Raw genomic sequence first — 15,021 nt, forward strand, 5'->3', positions numbered from 1 at the left:
AGCGATACTGTTTGACCTGCTAAGTTTCTCCAGCTTTGAGTTTTTACTTTAACCACGGTGTCTGCAGAGTTTCATGTTTTACTTGAGAAGGCTATGTGGATTACTTTTCCATCACCAGCTCATGATGAAGCAACCCCTAAAATTGTATTATTTCTTTGCTATTACTAAGTAGCTTGTTGATCAGCTTATTTCAGAGACACTTTCATTAGGCTTTGGAATCATGTGAATTTACAGCTGACAAACAAGGGTAAGGTTCTTTTCCTTAGGGGCATGAGCGAACCACTTTAGGGTTTTTAACGTGAACCATCCAGTTTGTTAAACAAATGAATCTCTCCCTTGGCATTTGATGCTTTATCTTTGAACTGCCTTTGACTCAATTCTTTTTGAACTAGCCCTATTATTAATGGGTGGAAGAAGCGAGCAGTTAGCCTGGTTTTCAAACAGATAAAAGTAATATACTTGGAATTATAAATCTTAGATTTTAAGGGAGGTGCTTCACATTTTGTTACATGAAGTGCAGTGCTTTTTTCCATTGAATGCCACATTACCATTCTTTAATTGCAGTGCCCAGAGAACAGGAAGGAATGCAAATGATATTTTAGGATCTTTCAACTCCATTGAATTTTACACTTTGACCAACTGGATAGGATGGAAGCAGTGCATTTATTCTTCTGTGCATGCTTGTTTGTTAAGGATGGTAAAGGTCATATCCTGTATCAAGGGACATCACTATTTTGACTTGATCATACTCAGTAAAGTTTGAGATTGCAGATGGTTGAGGCACGACCGCCCAAAAAAATTACAAAAAGAGACACTTGTTACAAAACAATAACAAGTGTAGAAAACATGTGTTTACATTTAAAAAAAAAACCTAAAAAATTGGACTAATCACATTTGAAACTATTTGGTAATGTTACTGATATTCAAAAGGGATCTTTTTGTTAAGATTTGTATCCTTGCCTTGTACATTTAAGATATTCTGAAAATCAAACAATATTCAGAGTGAAGAACGCTACAGACCATTCAGCCCTCTAGTCTGTGCCACCCACCACTTTGCTAGCATTGATCTAATGCTTGTTTATTATATTAGTGTGTATACTCTGATTATCTGGAGTTTTCTGGAAAAAAATCTTCTTCTATCTGTGCTTTCATAATCTGTTAACATTCCAAGCCATTCTTTATCATCTGAAGAGATTCTTCCATTTTATTCATTGCTATTGTCAAATTTTCTTCTCTACATCCCAATGGTCCACATTCCCGGACTTGTAAGAAAGCCTGATCTCACATTCACAGGGAGGAAAATGAAACATAGCTTGTCGAGTACACATTCCTTGATTCATTTAAACTTCCGAGATGCATGGCCTGTTACACCCTTTCGTTTACTTCTGTTATCACTGCTCAATCGAATTTGCAGAAATTAGTTCCAAACTAAATAAATCAACAAAGAAATTGAACAACCTTCAAAGACAGAAATTTTGTTTAACCTTTGCTCCATTTACTTATAGATAAACCTGCTGCTGAATTTATCTTCGAAGAATCAACAAGTAAAAATTGTTGGATATGGCACTGTTTCAAAAGTTATCAAGTACATTCTCAGCTAACAAATCCCCAAGTTCAGGTTTGTAATTTTATTTTTTCCCCCAAGACCTATACACTTGAAAACCCCATTGCATGTAAAGAATGGCAATTTATCAGTTAAGTTCATAGAGTAATTTGCAGGAGGCCAGACAATGGGTAGGGAGTTCAGAATTCAAGTTGCATTGGAATAATTGGCATATTTAAATTCAAGTCATTAAATAATTCTGGGATTAAAATAAAGATAGTGGGAGTAATGGTGACCATTAGTGTGGTGCTACCACTATGTGTACAGATGTATGTATGTGCTGTGTGCCCTGAACCTGTGACTCCTCCCTCCCAGATATCCCCATAAAGGCTGTCATGCCCAAACCCCTTCCCCAGTACCTGCCTTAGAACCAGACCAGCAACATGCAAGCTGTGCTGACACTTCAAGGTGATTAAAGCCTATTAATCATGACTCTCTTCTGATTGTGGTTGATTGGTCATACAATTTAATCACCTTAATTTTAGACCATGGACAAGGTAGTACGGGAAGATAGATTAGTCGCCGATCCCAAGAATCCGGAGGCCTCGACTAAATTCGACCAGTGGGTTGTGCTACCTCCACACATTCATGAGGTGTAATGATGTGCGGAGTGAAGAAGACAAGAGGGAAGTGCTCTTTGCTCAAGTTGGCCACCGGGTTTTCCAAGCGATAAGAAATGGACTTCCTGCAGAAGCAGTACCGGACCCTGATGAATGTCATATACACACGATTCCTCCCGGGCAGCAGAAAACAAGTGCCGGGTGGATTGATTAACAAATACATGCGGGCAAATACATGGTAGCTGGGGTGAGCTGAGAAACCTCTGCAACTGCCCACCTCAAAGGCCTATTACAGAACACTTGTGTGGCCAGGTTCAGATCTGACTACATTAGATAGAGACTCCTAGAAAAGGGAAATCAGAGCCTACAGGAAGTAGTGGACTTGGCTAAATCACTGGAGACAGCATGACAAAGCACTGAAGCATTCTCTTTGAGCAACACAGCTGCCCCGAGGAGGATGTGGCGCCACCATCTTGGGACGCAAGGTCCCACATTACCGCCACCTCCATTGAGCGCCAGAAATGCTATTTCTGCGAGCATGGGAAGCACCCCCCAGCCTAAAGTGCCTCAAGTTCCGCTTGTGGGAAGAAAGGTCACTACGCGAAAGTGTGTAGATCCCGAACTTCCCCCAGCAGTGCTGTGTGTGGCTGAAAGCTGCTGCCTTCTTTGACTGCCCCACTTCTGGCTTCACCTCAGGCATCACTTTTGGTGACCAGGGGAGGGTTGACAGGGCCCTTGGAATGACAAGCCGCGGCAGCTCCGCTGCCGGGGCACAGGACAGCACCACATGCACGACATGGGGATGACCATTTTGACGAGTGCCCCTGAACCAACACAGTAGCGACTTGGACAGTGTCCAGGTTTGCCTCCATCTTCCTTGACCAAGACAGCCTGCACCAACTGGCCAAAGCCATGGTGAGTGTCAAGGTAAACTGCCACCCTATGAACTGTTTACTTTACACAGGAAACACCAAGAGCTTCATCACCTGGGTACTGTACAGCAATACTTCCTCATTGTAACCACGACACAATGTAAAGTTTCCCTGGCCTCCCAGTCCGACTCAGCTGAGATCAGTGGCTGCTGGACCGTGATGCTGACTGTGCGGGGCACTGAGTACAGGAACTTGAAACTCCTGATCATGCCACACCTCTGCACGCCAGTCATACTGGGACTGGACTTCCAGTCTCAACTACAGAGTATCCACATGTAGTTCAACAGCAGACCGGATCCTCATGGTCTGCAACACCAACCAGCCAACCCCCGTGAACATGACCTGCAGCCTCTCTACTCTCCGGGACCCACCACTGTCCACGTTCGATAACCTCACTCCTGACTGCAAGCTGGTAGCCACTGAGCAGATGGTACAGCCCCAGGGACAGAGCATTCATTAAAGTGGAGGTCAAACGGCTCCTCATGGAAGGGGTCATAGAACCCAGCACCAGCCCATGAAGAGCCCAAGTAGTGGTAGTAAAGAACAGAGAGAAACAACACAAGGTCATTGACTACAGTCAGACCATAAGCTGCTTCATCCTGCTGGATGCCTATCCGCTTCCCTGCATCACCGACATGGTCAATGAGATCACCCAGTTCCGGGTTTTCTCCACCATTGACCTCAAATCAGCTTACCACCAGCTACCAATCTGGCCAGAGGACAGCCCATACACTGCCTTTGAGGTAAACGGCTGCTTCTCCCACTTCCTCCACATCCCCTTCGGAGTCACCAGTGGGGTCTCTGTCTTCCAGAGGGTGATGGACTGTATAGTTAATGACTATGGATTTAAGGTCACATTTCCCTACCTGGACAATGTGACCATATGTGGCCATGACCACCAGAATCATGACGCCAACCTCCACTAGTTTCTCCAGGCGTCCAAAACCCTCAACCTGACCTATAATGGCTGGTCATCCTGGACTGTGTGGTGGAGAATGGCATCATTGGGCTAGACCAGGACTGCATTTGCTCCCTGTTGGAACTCCTATTACCCCAGACCTTCAAGGCCCTGAAAAAGTGCTTGGGCTTCTTTTCCTATTATGCCTAGTGGGTCCCTAGTTACACAGAGACAGCTTACCCCTGGTGAAATCGGCCACTTTTCCCTTATCAGCAGAAGGGTGACATCGCCAAGGCGGCGATGCATGCTGTAGATGAATCCATCCCCTTCCTGGTGGAGAGTGAAGCATACGACTTCACCCTGGCTGCCACGCTCAACCCGGCAGGCAGGCCCGTGGCATTTTTTCCAGAACCCTCCAGGACCCTGAGCCCTGGCACTCAGCTGTCAAGAAGGAGGCCCAAGCCATAGTGGAAGCTATGTGCCATTGGAGGCATTATCTGACCAGAAAACCATTCAACCTGCTGACTGAACAACGTGCAGTCGCTTTCAATTAAACAACAAATAGCCGGAAAAAAATTAAGAACATCAAGATCCTGAAGTGGAGAATTGAGCTAACCACCTACAACTACAAGATCTTGTACTGGCCCGGGAAGCTCAATGAGCCACCTGATGCCCTGTCCCGGGGACATGCACCAACGTGCAGCTGGATCATCTCCAAGTCCTCTACAGCAAGCTCTATCATCCCAGAGTCACCAGGCACCACCACTTTGTTGGAGCCCACAACCTGCCCTACATAGCCAAAGACATCAGGGAGTTGACACGCATCTGCTCCGTCTGCGCTACGAATAAAACCCCTGTTCTACTGGCTGGACAAAACCCACCTTATCAAGGCCATCTGCCCCTTCGAGCTACTGAGCGTGGACTTTAAGGGACTGTTCCTGTCCACCAACAGGAATGTTTACTTCTTTAACATGGTGGATGAAAATTCCTGTTTCTCTTTTGCCATCCCCTGCCCAGATATGACCACAGCCACAGTCATAAAAGCATTACGCAGCATCTTCGCTCTGTTTGGGTACCCTTGCTGTATCCATAGTGACCGGGGATCCTCATTTATGAGTGAGGAGCTGCGGCAGTACCTGTTGGCCAAGGGCAAAGCCACGAGCAGGACCACGGACTATAACCCCCGGGAGAGTGGGCAGATAGAGAGGGAAAATGCCACCATTGGAGGACGGTTCTTTTAGCCCTTAAATCGAAAGGACTGCCCACTTCCCAGTGGCAAGATGCCCTTCCTGATGTACTCCATGCTACCAGGTCCCTTCTCTGTATGGCCACATGAAAGGCTCTTTCCTTCCTCAGGAAATTGGCATCTGGAACAACACTAGCTGATAAACCCTGGACCTGTGCTGCTCCAAAGGTACATCAGACACCAGAAAACTGACCCTCTAGCTGAGAAGGTCCATCTCCGTCATGTCAACCCCCAATATATCTATGTGGAATATCGACAGGCCACCTTCTCCATCCGAGATCTGGCGCGTGCAGGAGACCCCTCAACTGAGTGGCCAATCCCCTCCCCCAGTAATCCGGACCAACCGGCCCCTCTATCAGCACCCAATTTCGTGTAACAAACTCCAACCAACCTGAACAGCACCACAGTACTAGCCCCCCCCCCCCCCCCCCAATCAGCCACTGGAGGCACCATCTGTTGCACAAGACACCGCCTGGGAACCGACAGCTGTGCCACAGCAGACCCTGTGATGGTCACAGCGACAGACCAGACCACTGGACAGGCTGAGCCTGTAAGGGACTTTAGAATGGCACTGAACACTAAACCACATCACCCTGCCAGACTTTGTTTAAAATGGAGGAGTGAATGTGGAGCTACTGCTATGTATACAGATGAATGTTTGTACTATATGGACAGGCCTGCCCTGAACCTGTGACTCCTCCCTCTCAGATATCCCCATAAAGGCTGTTATGCCCAAACCCCTCCCTCAGTATCTGCCTTGGAACCGTGCCAGCAAAATACAAACTGTGCTGACACTTTAAAGTGGTTAAAGCCCATTAATCATGATTCTCCATCTCATTATGGTTGATTGGTTGTACAATTAGAAAGAAATATCAAAAAAGACCTACAGATGCTGGTGTGATGGATATATTATATTTTATATGGATAGGTTTTTGAAGGAGATAGATTGTGGGAGTAGGGTAGGTCACAAACACTGCATCAAACAGATCTCATTTAAAATGCAATAGCTTTGCTGAAAGTGAGTCATGCAGGCACCGAGAGTCTTTGCAAAGACAATAAATAAGGAGATTGCTTTGCTAAAGAATTTCAGAAGCAGGTGTAAATGGATCATTGTTTTGAAAGCAACAGGTGAAAAAGCTCAGATGTTTGGGTCCAGTGCCACAATCTGTCTGGTTGCAATTTGCTGTTCTAAGAAGGTCATGTGGTTTTGCAAGCAGAGAGAGACAGAAGACCAAACAGGCTTTCTCTATGAGAGAAAGAGCGAGAGAACTGTCTTCTGCAGTGGCTTTTGGAAGCTTGTTTGAAGATGGAGTGTGAGTTCTAAGTTCAGCCTGGTGAAAACCCTTATAGTCCTTACAAGAGGAAATGGCGGAAATAAGGGAAAGAAGAGCAAAGCAGTGGTGACCTGGAAGAAGAGGTTATCACTTGGAAAGCCCTGATGGGGGCAGGTTTCTTTGGCAAGACATTGAAGTGGTTGTGTGTCCAATGAGAAATGAATCTCTCTGAAATTGACAAGAACACTACAGAGTAGTAACCACTTAAACACCAGAGCTTGCTGAAAATTCATAAATGTTAAATTCTGTGCACAGTATAAGAATTGCCTGATATTGGTGAACTTGGAGGAATGAGAAGTGAGATTGGACTGTGAACCAAAGAACTTTCTGAACTTAAACATATTACATACGTGTGCGCTTAGAATTAGAAGGGGTTAAGTTAAGTTAATAGTAATAAGTTAAAGTTTGATCCTGTCTTCATGTTTAAAGATACTTAAAAGTAACTTTTGCTTAAGTAACATTTGTCTTGGTGACTTTCTCTTGCTGCTGGGTTTTGAGGTCCTTTGCCCTCATAACACTGGGAATTGGAAAATGCTGGAAATGCTTAACAGATGAGGCTCGTGAAAGAGAAAGCGTTAACATGTAGCTGCCAATCTGATTTACTGATGCTATTCAGTGAAAGGAAATCTCCTATCTTGGCCTGATCTGGCTTGGAAAGCTATATGGATAAAGGACTGTTACCATGTTATCCAAATCCATAAAAATGATTTTTGAATCAAATCACGCATATAAAATGCTGAATATATTTACTCCATGGATAAATCAGACACGGAGCAATGGAATGACTTTGAGGAAGTTGAAGAGGGTTCAGAGTATCCTGAAAGAAAGAAAAAGTGACAACCAAATCTAGAGCCCCTGGATGACAGGATATCTGGATAATAATAGCATCACCAGAATGGAAAAATATGTCAGATGCTGAGATCTCATCAGAAAACCTGGAAGAACATAGACCAGTGGTTCTCAACCTTTTCCTTCCCACTCACATTCCACTTTAAGTAATCCGTATGCCATCTGGGCTCTGTGATTAGTAAGGGATTGCTTAAGGTGGTATGTGGGAGGGAAGGGAAGATTGAGAATCACTGCTCTAGACCTCCTCAATTGTTACTGAAATACTTGGCTTGAGAAAAGATTGTCATTGGCCCATTTCCTTTGGAGTTATGAAAATGGGCACATAATGAGTCAATGAGATATGATTAAAACAGTGGTTTTCAAACTTTTTCTTTAAGCAATCCTTTACTAATCACAGACCACCTATGGCATAGGGAATACTTAAAGTGGTATGTCAGTGGAAAGAAAAAGGTTGAGGACCACTGACAGAACATAGTGCTGCTCTTTAGCTCACAGTGTCTATTCACCACAAGCACTAATTTACACCAATCCTACACAAACCCCATTTTATTCCACTTACATTCCCACCAACTCCCTCCTCCCCCCCCCACCCCCGGATACTCAGGCCATCCAACTCATTACAGGCAACTGTCAATTAATGTACACACCCACACATCCTTGGCATAAGGGAGGAACCCAATTCAGCAGGAGGGAGAACATGCAATCCATGCAGCCAGCCAACACTGAGGCCAGGATGAAACCTTCATCACTGGAGTCACAGGCCTGTAGCTTTACCTGTCCTGCTACTGTGCAAGAGAAATTACGAAAAGGGTACAAGAAAATATTAAATATATAGAGATCAAAAGTATAAATAAGGAAAGAATATGGGCCTATAGGAACCAAAAGATAATTTTGTTGTGAAGGCAGAGGATGTAGGTAAATAATTAATGAATATTTGCTGGCCTCTTCACAAAAGAGGATGATGCCAATTTAGTTACAGAAAGCAGGACTGGATAAACATCGTAAAAGAAAAAAACCATTCAGCAGTTTATCATCTTTGGAAAGTTACCAGACTGGATGAAATACATACCAGACTGTTCAAAGAGGAAGGAGAGGACATAATTGCTATTTATTTCATCCTCCCAAGCTACAGAGGATTGAAGAATTACTATATTTGTAGAGGTTTATCGACAGGTTGGTGAAGGAAGTGTTGGACATGCTCACCTTCTTCGGTCAGGGCATTGAGTTCAGGTGAAGGGATGTGTATTGGATATTGGTGAGACCTCACTTGGTGTATCATAACAGTTTTTGTCACCCAGCTATAGGAAAGGGGGCAGAAAAGATTCACAAGTATGTTCTCAGAACTGGGGCCTTGAATTATAATGAGAGTTGACATAGGCTGGGAATTTGCTCCCTGGAGTTTAGGAGGCTGTAGGCAGAGACCTTAAAGAAATTTATAAAACCATGAGTTAGCACAGAAAAGATGAACGTCATTGTCTTTTTCCTAGAGTAGGTGGATATAAAAGAGAGTAGATGTAAGATTAAAGTGATTTGAGGAACATTTCCCTCATGCAGAGGGTGATAGGTACTTGAAATGAGCTGTCAGAAGAAGTGGTATAAGCAGGGACAATCTTAACATTGGAAAGGCAATTAGATAGTTGTGTGGATAGGAAAGGTTAAGAGGGATATGCGCCAAACATTGGCAACTGGGACTAGCTTGGTCAGCATGGAGAATTGGGCTGAAGGGCCTGCTTCTGTGCTGTAGAACTTGATGACTCTCTGCAAAAGGGAATCAGGGATGTACCAAATAATTACACAGCAATGAGTTTATCAAGTGATGGACAAATTAAGGGGCAATATCAGGCTTCATTTTGAATGACATTGCTTTATCCAACCAACATGGATTTGTTCGGGGAAGTCACGTGTAGCTAACTCAACTGAAATAATTGAGGAGGTAATAGGAAGGGAGGATTAAGACAATCCATATGAGTCAAAACTTAAAGCCTATCATGTCTTTGTGATTGGTAGGGCTGTTACTAGTGGGGTTTAATAGACTTCAATAATCAGTTCCTGTATTTTATTAGCCTTAAATATTGGGATCATGATAATGGTACAAAATTGCCTCTATGATCAACTGATTGGTGGAGAATTATAAACTACAAGTTGATATGCATGTATAGTGGGATCATTTGGCCGAAGAATATGAGGCATGTATTTGGGAAATGCAAGAAGATGTGCAAATAACAGTCAATAAATGGTAGGAGATTGATTGGCATTGAGATACAGAATTTCCTGGGGTGCATGTGCTGGGCCTTTTTAAGGTTGCTGAAAGAAGCAAACTGGATGCTATCCTTTATACATCAAAGCATAAAATATAGCAGGAAAGTTATTCTCGAACCATATGCAACATTAATAAGCTAATTTTAAGTACTGCATACAGTTCCAGCTATTATTTGCAGGAGGGATGAAACAGGACTAGAGAAAGTACCAAGGAAATATATGAGAATGTTGTTGTGACCAGGAGATCGTAACAATGTGAAAAGATTGGACAGGCTTGATTTTTCTTTTACCTTTGCAAGTTGATGGGAAGGTTAATTGAGGCATGCAGAATCATGGGAGTCTGGATATAATAAATGGAATGGATCTTTATCTCTTAACTGAAGAGTCAAAACTCAGGGGACATAGATTTAAAGCAGTGGGTAGAAGATATGAGGGATGATAAAGGAAAAGAAGATCACCCGCTGGGTGGTAGCGGTCTGAAGCTCACTGCTTTCATGGGTAACAGATACATTATGTATACAGTGTTGTAGAGTTTGACCCACAAATCAAAGCTGCAAACTGGGATTGTCCTGAAGATCTTGAACATTGGTTATCTTCCTTCTGTGTGATATATGTTCAGTTATTCTATACTGTGACTTAAGAAACACACAATGCTGGTAGCGCACAAGGAATGACAGCCTGCTGCATAATGAAAGTACTTTACCTTTCTTAATTATTCAGTTTTCAGGAGCTGTGTATCTGCAGCATTTTTTGCTCATCCTTATTTGCCTTTGAGAAGATATTAACGAACCACAATCTTCAGCCACTGTAATGCTTCTGGTCAAGGTATTCCCAGGTGCTGTTGGCTAGGGAACAGCAATACATTGTAAATCAGCCGGGGTTTTTTTTTGGATCAAGGAACGTGGGCATTGTTGTCAATGCCAATTTTTATTGTTCATTGCTAATTACCCTAGTACAAAAGAGAGTGCTCGAGAGGTACAAGTTTGTTGTCACTTTTAACTTGATAGGGTTCTTCCTTGAGCTGTCTCCAACGTGGAGGGTTTTGGAAGAGGTGATATCTGCACAATGACTGAATAGAGTTGGTGGTCAGAGGTAGGATTAATAAGTGGTGGATAGTGAAGGAAGTAAGCTGTATGATTTGGGGTTAGGCATTATTTTGGGTGGTTGGCATAGCACATTCCAACCAAGATATTTTGGCTTCAAAGGATTTTAGGATGATGATATAGCTTAAATTTAATTATGAGGGTAAATTCCATTAGAATTTCAGAATATTAAGTGGTGATCCATTCAAGGTGCTTAATATGATAAAAAGGTTTGATTAGGGCAGCACAGTTGGCGTAATGGTTAGGAAAACAACTTTACAGCACCCGCGATCAGGACCGGGGTTTGAATCCCGCACTGTCTGTAAGGAGTTTGCATGTTCTTCCTGTGCCTGCAGGGGTTTCCCCAAGGACTCTGGTTTCCTCCCACCATTCAAAATATATTGGGGGTTGAAGGTTAATTGGGTGTAAATTAGGCAGCACGGAATTGTGCTAGAAAGGGCCTCTTACCGTGTTGTATGTCTAAATTAAAATAAATTTAAAGAATTTTGGAAAGCAATTGTTTCTTCTTGTATGAAGTTCCAAAGAAAGGGAGTATGTGCTTAAAATAACACCATTCATTATTCATTTATTTTCTTCAGGTGAAAATTAATGGAAATCAAAAGCATTATTCCAAAAATATGACCCTAGGTTATCTGAAAATTTCAAAACATGCTGATCATTTTTTAATAGAAAAGAGAATTGAAGGATCTAAGGTGGGCTGATTGAATTAAAATATATATCAGCTTTGAACAGGATGGAAGACCAAAACTCCATATTTGCATGTTGAGAGATTGTAAATTGCAGAGTAAGAAATGACAGAGATAAACTTTAAAAATTTCAGTTGAGCTCAAAAATAATTTTTTTTTAATTTTGATGGAGGCTTCTTTCTGAAAAGTGAACAAGTTTTTTCTCTCCACTAATCGTCTCTTGTGTCTCCGATATTCAATGTTAGAATTTTATTAGTAATATTTTCTTCTCTGTAATTATTGACAGACTGGTGTTAACCTTCAATTCTAGGTGATAGGGACCAGGTCATCAATGAAACCAAGAGGAAATCTCGATTAATGAAAGATGATGATTGGATTAGAAATACACCATCGGATGATCCTTCGTAAGTATCTTCTAAAATTACCTTTATTTTTCTCTTGCTTTGAACCAAGGACCAATGAATTCTACTTATTGATTAATTTAATCAATAATTCAGTATTTTTAGTGCAATGAAATAGACAGATTTATATGTTTTATCTTCAATTTCTTTGATATTCCTTCAGATTGCCTCCTTCAAACCTGAACAACTTCTGACCAAGAAGACTGAGAGTTAGGGGGGAAAGAGGTGCTGGGATTTAGAGTCTGTTCTCAAGAATGGGTGAACCACTGGCAAACATATCAGAATGACTTTTGTCTCAATTCTCCACCTCTTGAAATGTTTCCATGGCAAACTCCAGCAAAAGCTTGGCTTGGGAATGCAACTCACATCTGCTGGTCAAGCACAGTAGTTGAGGTAGCATCTCAACTATCTGCTACTCTTTCCCTGTCCCCAAATAAATGGATACTTTTTCTTAACCATAACCATATAACAATTTTCAGCACAGAAACAGGCTAGTTCAGTCCTTCTAATCCATGCTGTCGAATTTCTCCCACCTAGTCCCACTGGCCCGCATTTGATCCATAATCCTCCACACCTTTCCCGTTCATCTTCCTATCCAAATTTTCCTTGAATATTAACATCAATCTCGCTTCTACCACCACTCCCGAAAGTTCATTCCATACCCCCACCACTCTCTGCGTGAAGAAATTCCCCCTCATGTTTCCCCTAAACTTTTCCCCTTTTACTCTCAATCCCTGCCCTCTTGTTTAAATCTCCCCCACTCTCAGTGGAAAAAGCCTATCCACATTGACTCTATCTGTCCCCCTTAAACTTTTGAATACCTCTATCAAATCACCCCTCAACTTTCTATGCTCCAAGGAATAAAGCCCCAGCATGCTTAACCTTTCCCTGTAACTCAAACCCTGAAACCATGGAAACATTCTCATAAACGTCTCTGCACTTTCTCTATTCTGTTTATATCCTTCCTGTAATTGATGACCAAAATTGCAGAGTATTCCAAATTTGGTTTCACTAATGCCTTATACAACTTCAACATAACATCCCAACTCCTGTGTTCTCTTCTCTGATTTATGAAAGCCAACATACCAAATGCTTCCTTCACCACCCTATCTACACTTTCAGAGAATTATGTATGATGACTCCCAAATCCATTTGTTCCACTGCACTCCTCAGTTGTTTACCATTTAATGTGTATGTCCAATTTTGATTAGTTCTACCAAAATGTAGCACCACACATTTATCCGTATTAAACTCCATCTGCCATCTTCCAGCCCACTCTTCTAACTGTCCTATATCACCCTGTAAGCTTTGATAATCTTCCTCACTATCCACAACCCCACCAACCTTTGTATCATCTTTCTTAAAATTGCTTGTCATTCTACCTAAAATCTTTTTTCCAGAGGAAACAATGCCAGTCCAGAGAGTCTCTCTTCATAATAATAATAATAATTCTACAGCCATTGTAAATCCCCTTTGATGCTACTCAAGTTTATCCTTGCTCCTACAATCATCCCTGATCTTAGATGGAATGCTTTATTTTCTTCCACTGTTAACATTAAAAAAAATCTGTACCTCTTTCCAACTCCAACAAATTGTGTTATAAAATTGAAATGTGTATGCATTTGTGCCCCCAATATGTTTTCTTCATTTATAGAAAAGCCCCAGCGGATAAGAACTATGGAAAACTTGCATTGAACCAAGTAAAGACAGAAGAAAATGTGAACAGGTACAAACATTCTGCTATGTTCCAAATGCTGCATCATAACTTAAACACCAATAAATTCCAAATATTTACGAACAAGAAGAGAACAGTTCTGTAATTGCAATTGATTCATGAGTGTAAAACTTTAGGTTCTGTTGCATTTTTGCTCCATTGGAAATTACTGCCACTTATTTTGAATTTTGCCCTATATGGACACCAGGATATGTCTCACGTGATCTTTGGCCTTCATGCTGATTGGCTTCAAATTGCATCACAATATGCACCTTCAATATGCACCATTTGCATCTGGTATAGCATGCTTAATCTGAACCTTGTTGGCTGACAAAAAGGAGCTTTGCCACATTAAAATACACTGCTCATGAATGTGCATTTTGAACTATTGTGAAATATGCAATTATATAAATAACAAACAAATGTCCAATTGATTATTTAGCAGTGTAACTCTAATGCTCTTATATACCAAATCCTTAAGATGAAGGATGTAGCAGTCCAATCTTATAAATGAAAGGTAGTACTATTGACAGCAACTGCCAATGGCAAAATAAGTCTCTCAACAATGCAAACATTTTTGCCTTTTACTGCATCACATAGAACATGGAAAATTGAACAATGCAGCACAGGGACATGCACTGATCATGATGTCCAAATTAAGTTAAAACTCTGTAATATACTTTCCATTCCCTACAGATTCATGTGTCTATCGATATGTCTCTTAAATCTACTTTCATATCTGCAAAGTTTGCATTCATCTAGCACAGGGGTGGCCAACCGTTTACTTTTTAGTTTAGACATACAACACGGTCACAGGCCATTTCGGCCCACGAGTCCATGCCGCCCAATTAACTTACACCCCGGTACCTACTCATGGGCCGAAATGGCCTGTGACCGTGCTGTATGTCTAAATTAAAAATTGAAAATTTAAAGGTTGGCCACCCCTGATAGTGTATAGCTAACTTTGGCGTTATTTTAAAGAATTGATTAGTTAGTTGATGCTGTCATCTATCAGTATTTCCTCTGAAGTTGAAATGAGGAGCTTTTACTTAAGGGTGGAACAGTTGGCATAGTGGTTAGTGCAGTGCTCTTACAGCACAAGTGACCGGGACTTAGGTTTGAATCCCGCACTGTCTGTAAGGTATGTTCTCCCTGTGTCTGCATCAGTGGCGGCACTAGGGTTGGTATCACCCAGTGTGGTAACTCATAGTGTCACCCCCACCTCCTCCCATACCAGACCATACAGAATCCTTGGTAATGTTTTTTGTACTGTTACTGGTAAATTGTAATTCCCGTATATCACTGAATGTAACGGCAATAGTAGTGAGATAAACAACTAGCAAAATTAAAATTACACCTTTAAATTACAATATCATATGCACAGCCTAAATGTATTTACATCGTTTCATGTGATTCAAGTGGAAATTCAGTAAGAA

The 15,021-nt window shown here is 41.9% G+C and overlaps 1 protein-coding gene across 5 annotated transcripts in view; it reads left to right on the top strand.

Moving 5' to 3' along the window:
- scel (sciellin) overlaps nucleotides 1-15,021 on the top strand; it is a 159,268-nt gene that overhangs the window by 61,490 nt on the left and 82,757 nt on the right. For 4 of the 5 annotated variants that reach the window (XM_069890310.1, XM_069890311.1, XM_069890313.1 and 1 more), the window contains 3 exons: nucleotides 1,506-1,618; nucleotides 11,781-11,874; nucleotides 13,526-13,597. In XM_069890310.1, the coding sequence (XP_069746411.1) occupies nucleotides 1,561-1,618; nucleotides 11,781-11,874; nucleotides 13,526-13,597 (224 nt within the window). In that variant the 5' untranslated portion in view covers nucleotides 1,506-1,560. The remainder of the gene's footprint in view (nucleotides 1-1,505; nucleotides 1,619-11,780; nucleotides 11,875-13,525; nucleotides 13,598-15,021) is intronic. The other variant, XM_069890314.1, reaches the window with a different exon arrangement.

Source organism: Narcine bancroftii, chromosome 7 (genome assembly GCF_036971445.1).
Source record: "Narcine bancroftii isolate sNarBan1 chromosome 7, sNarBan1.hap1, whole genome shotgun sequence".
In the NCBI taxonomy this organism is placed as follows: Eukaryota; Metazoa; Chordata; class Chondrichthyes; order Torpediniformes; family Narcinidae; genus Narcine; species Narcine bancroftii.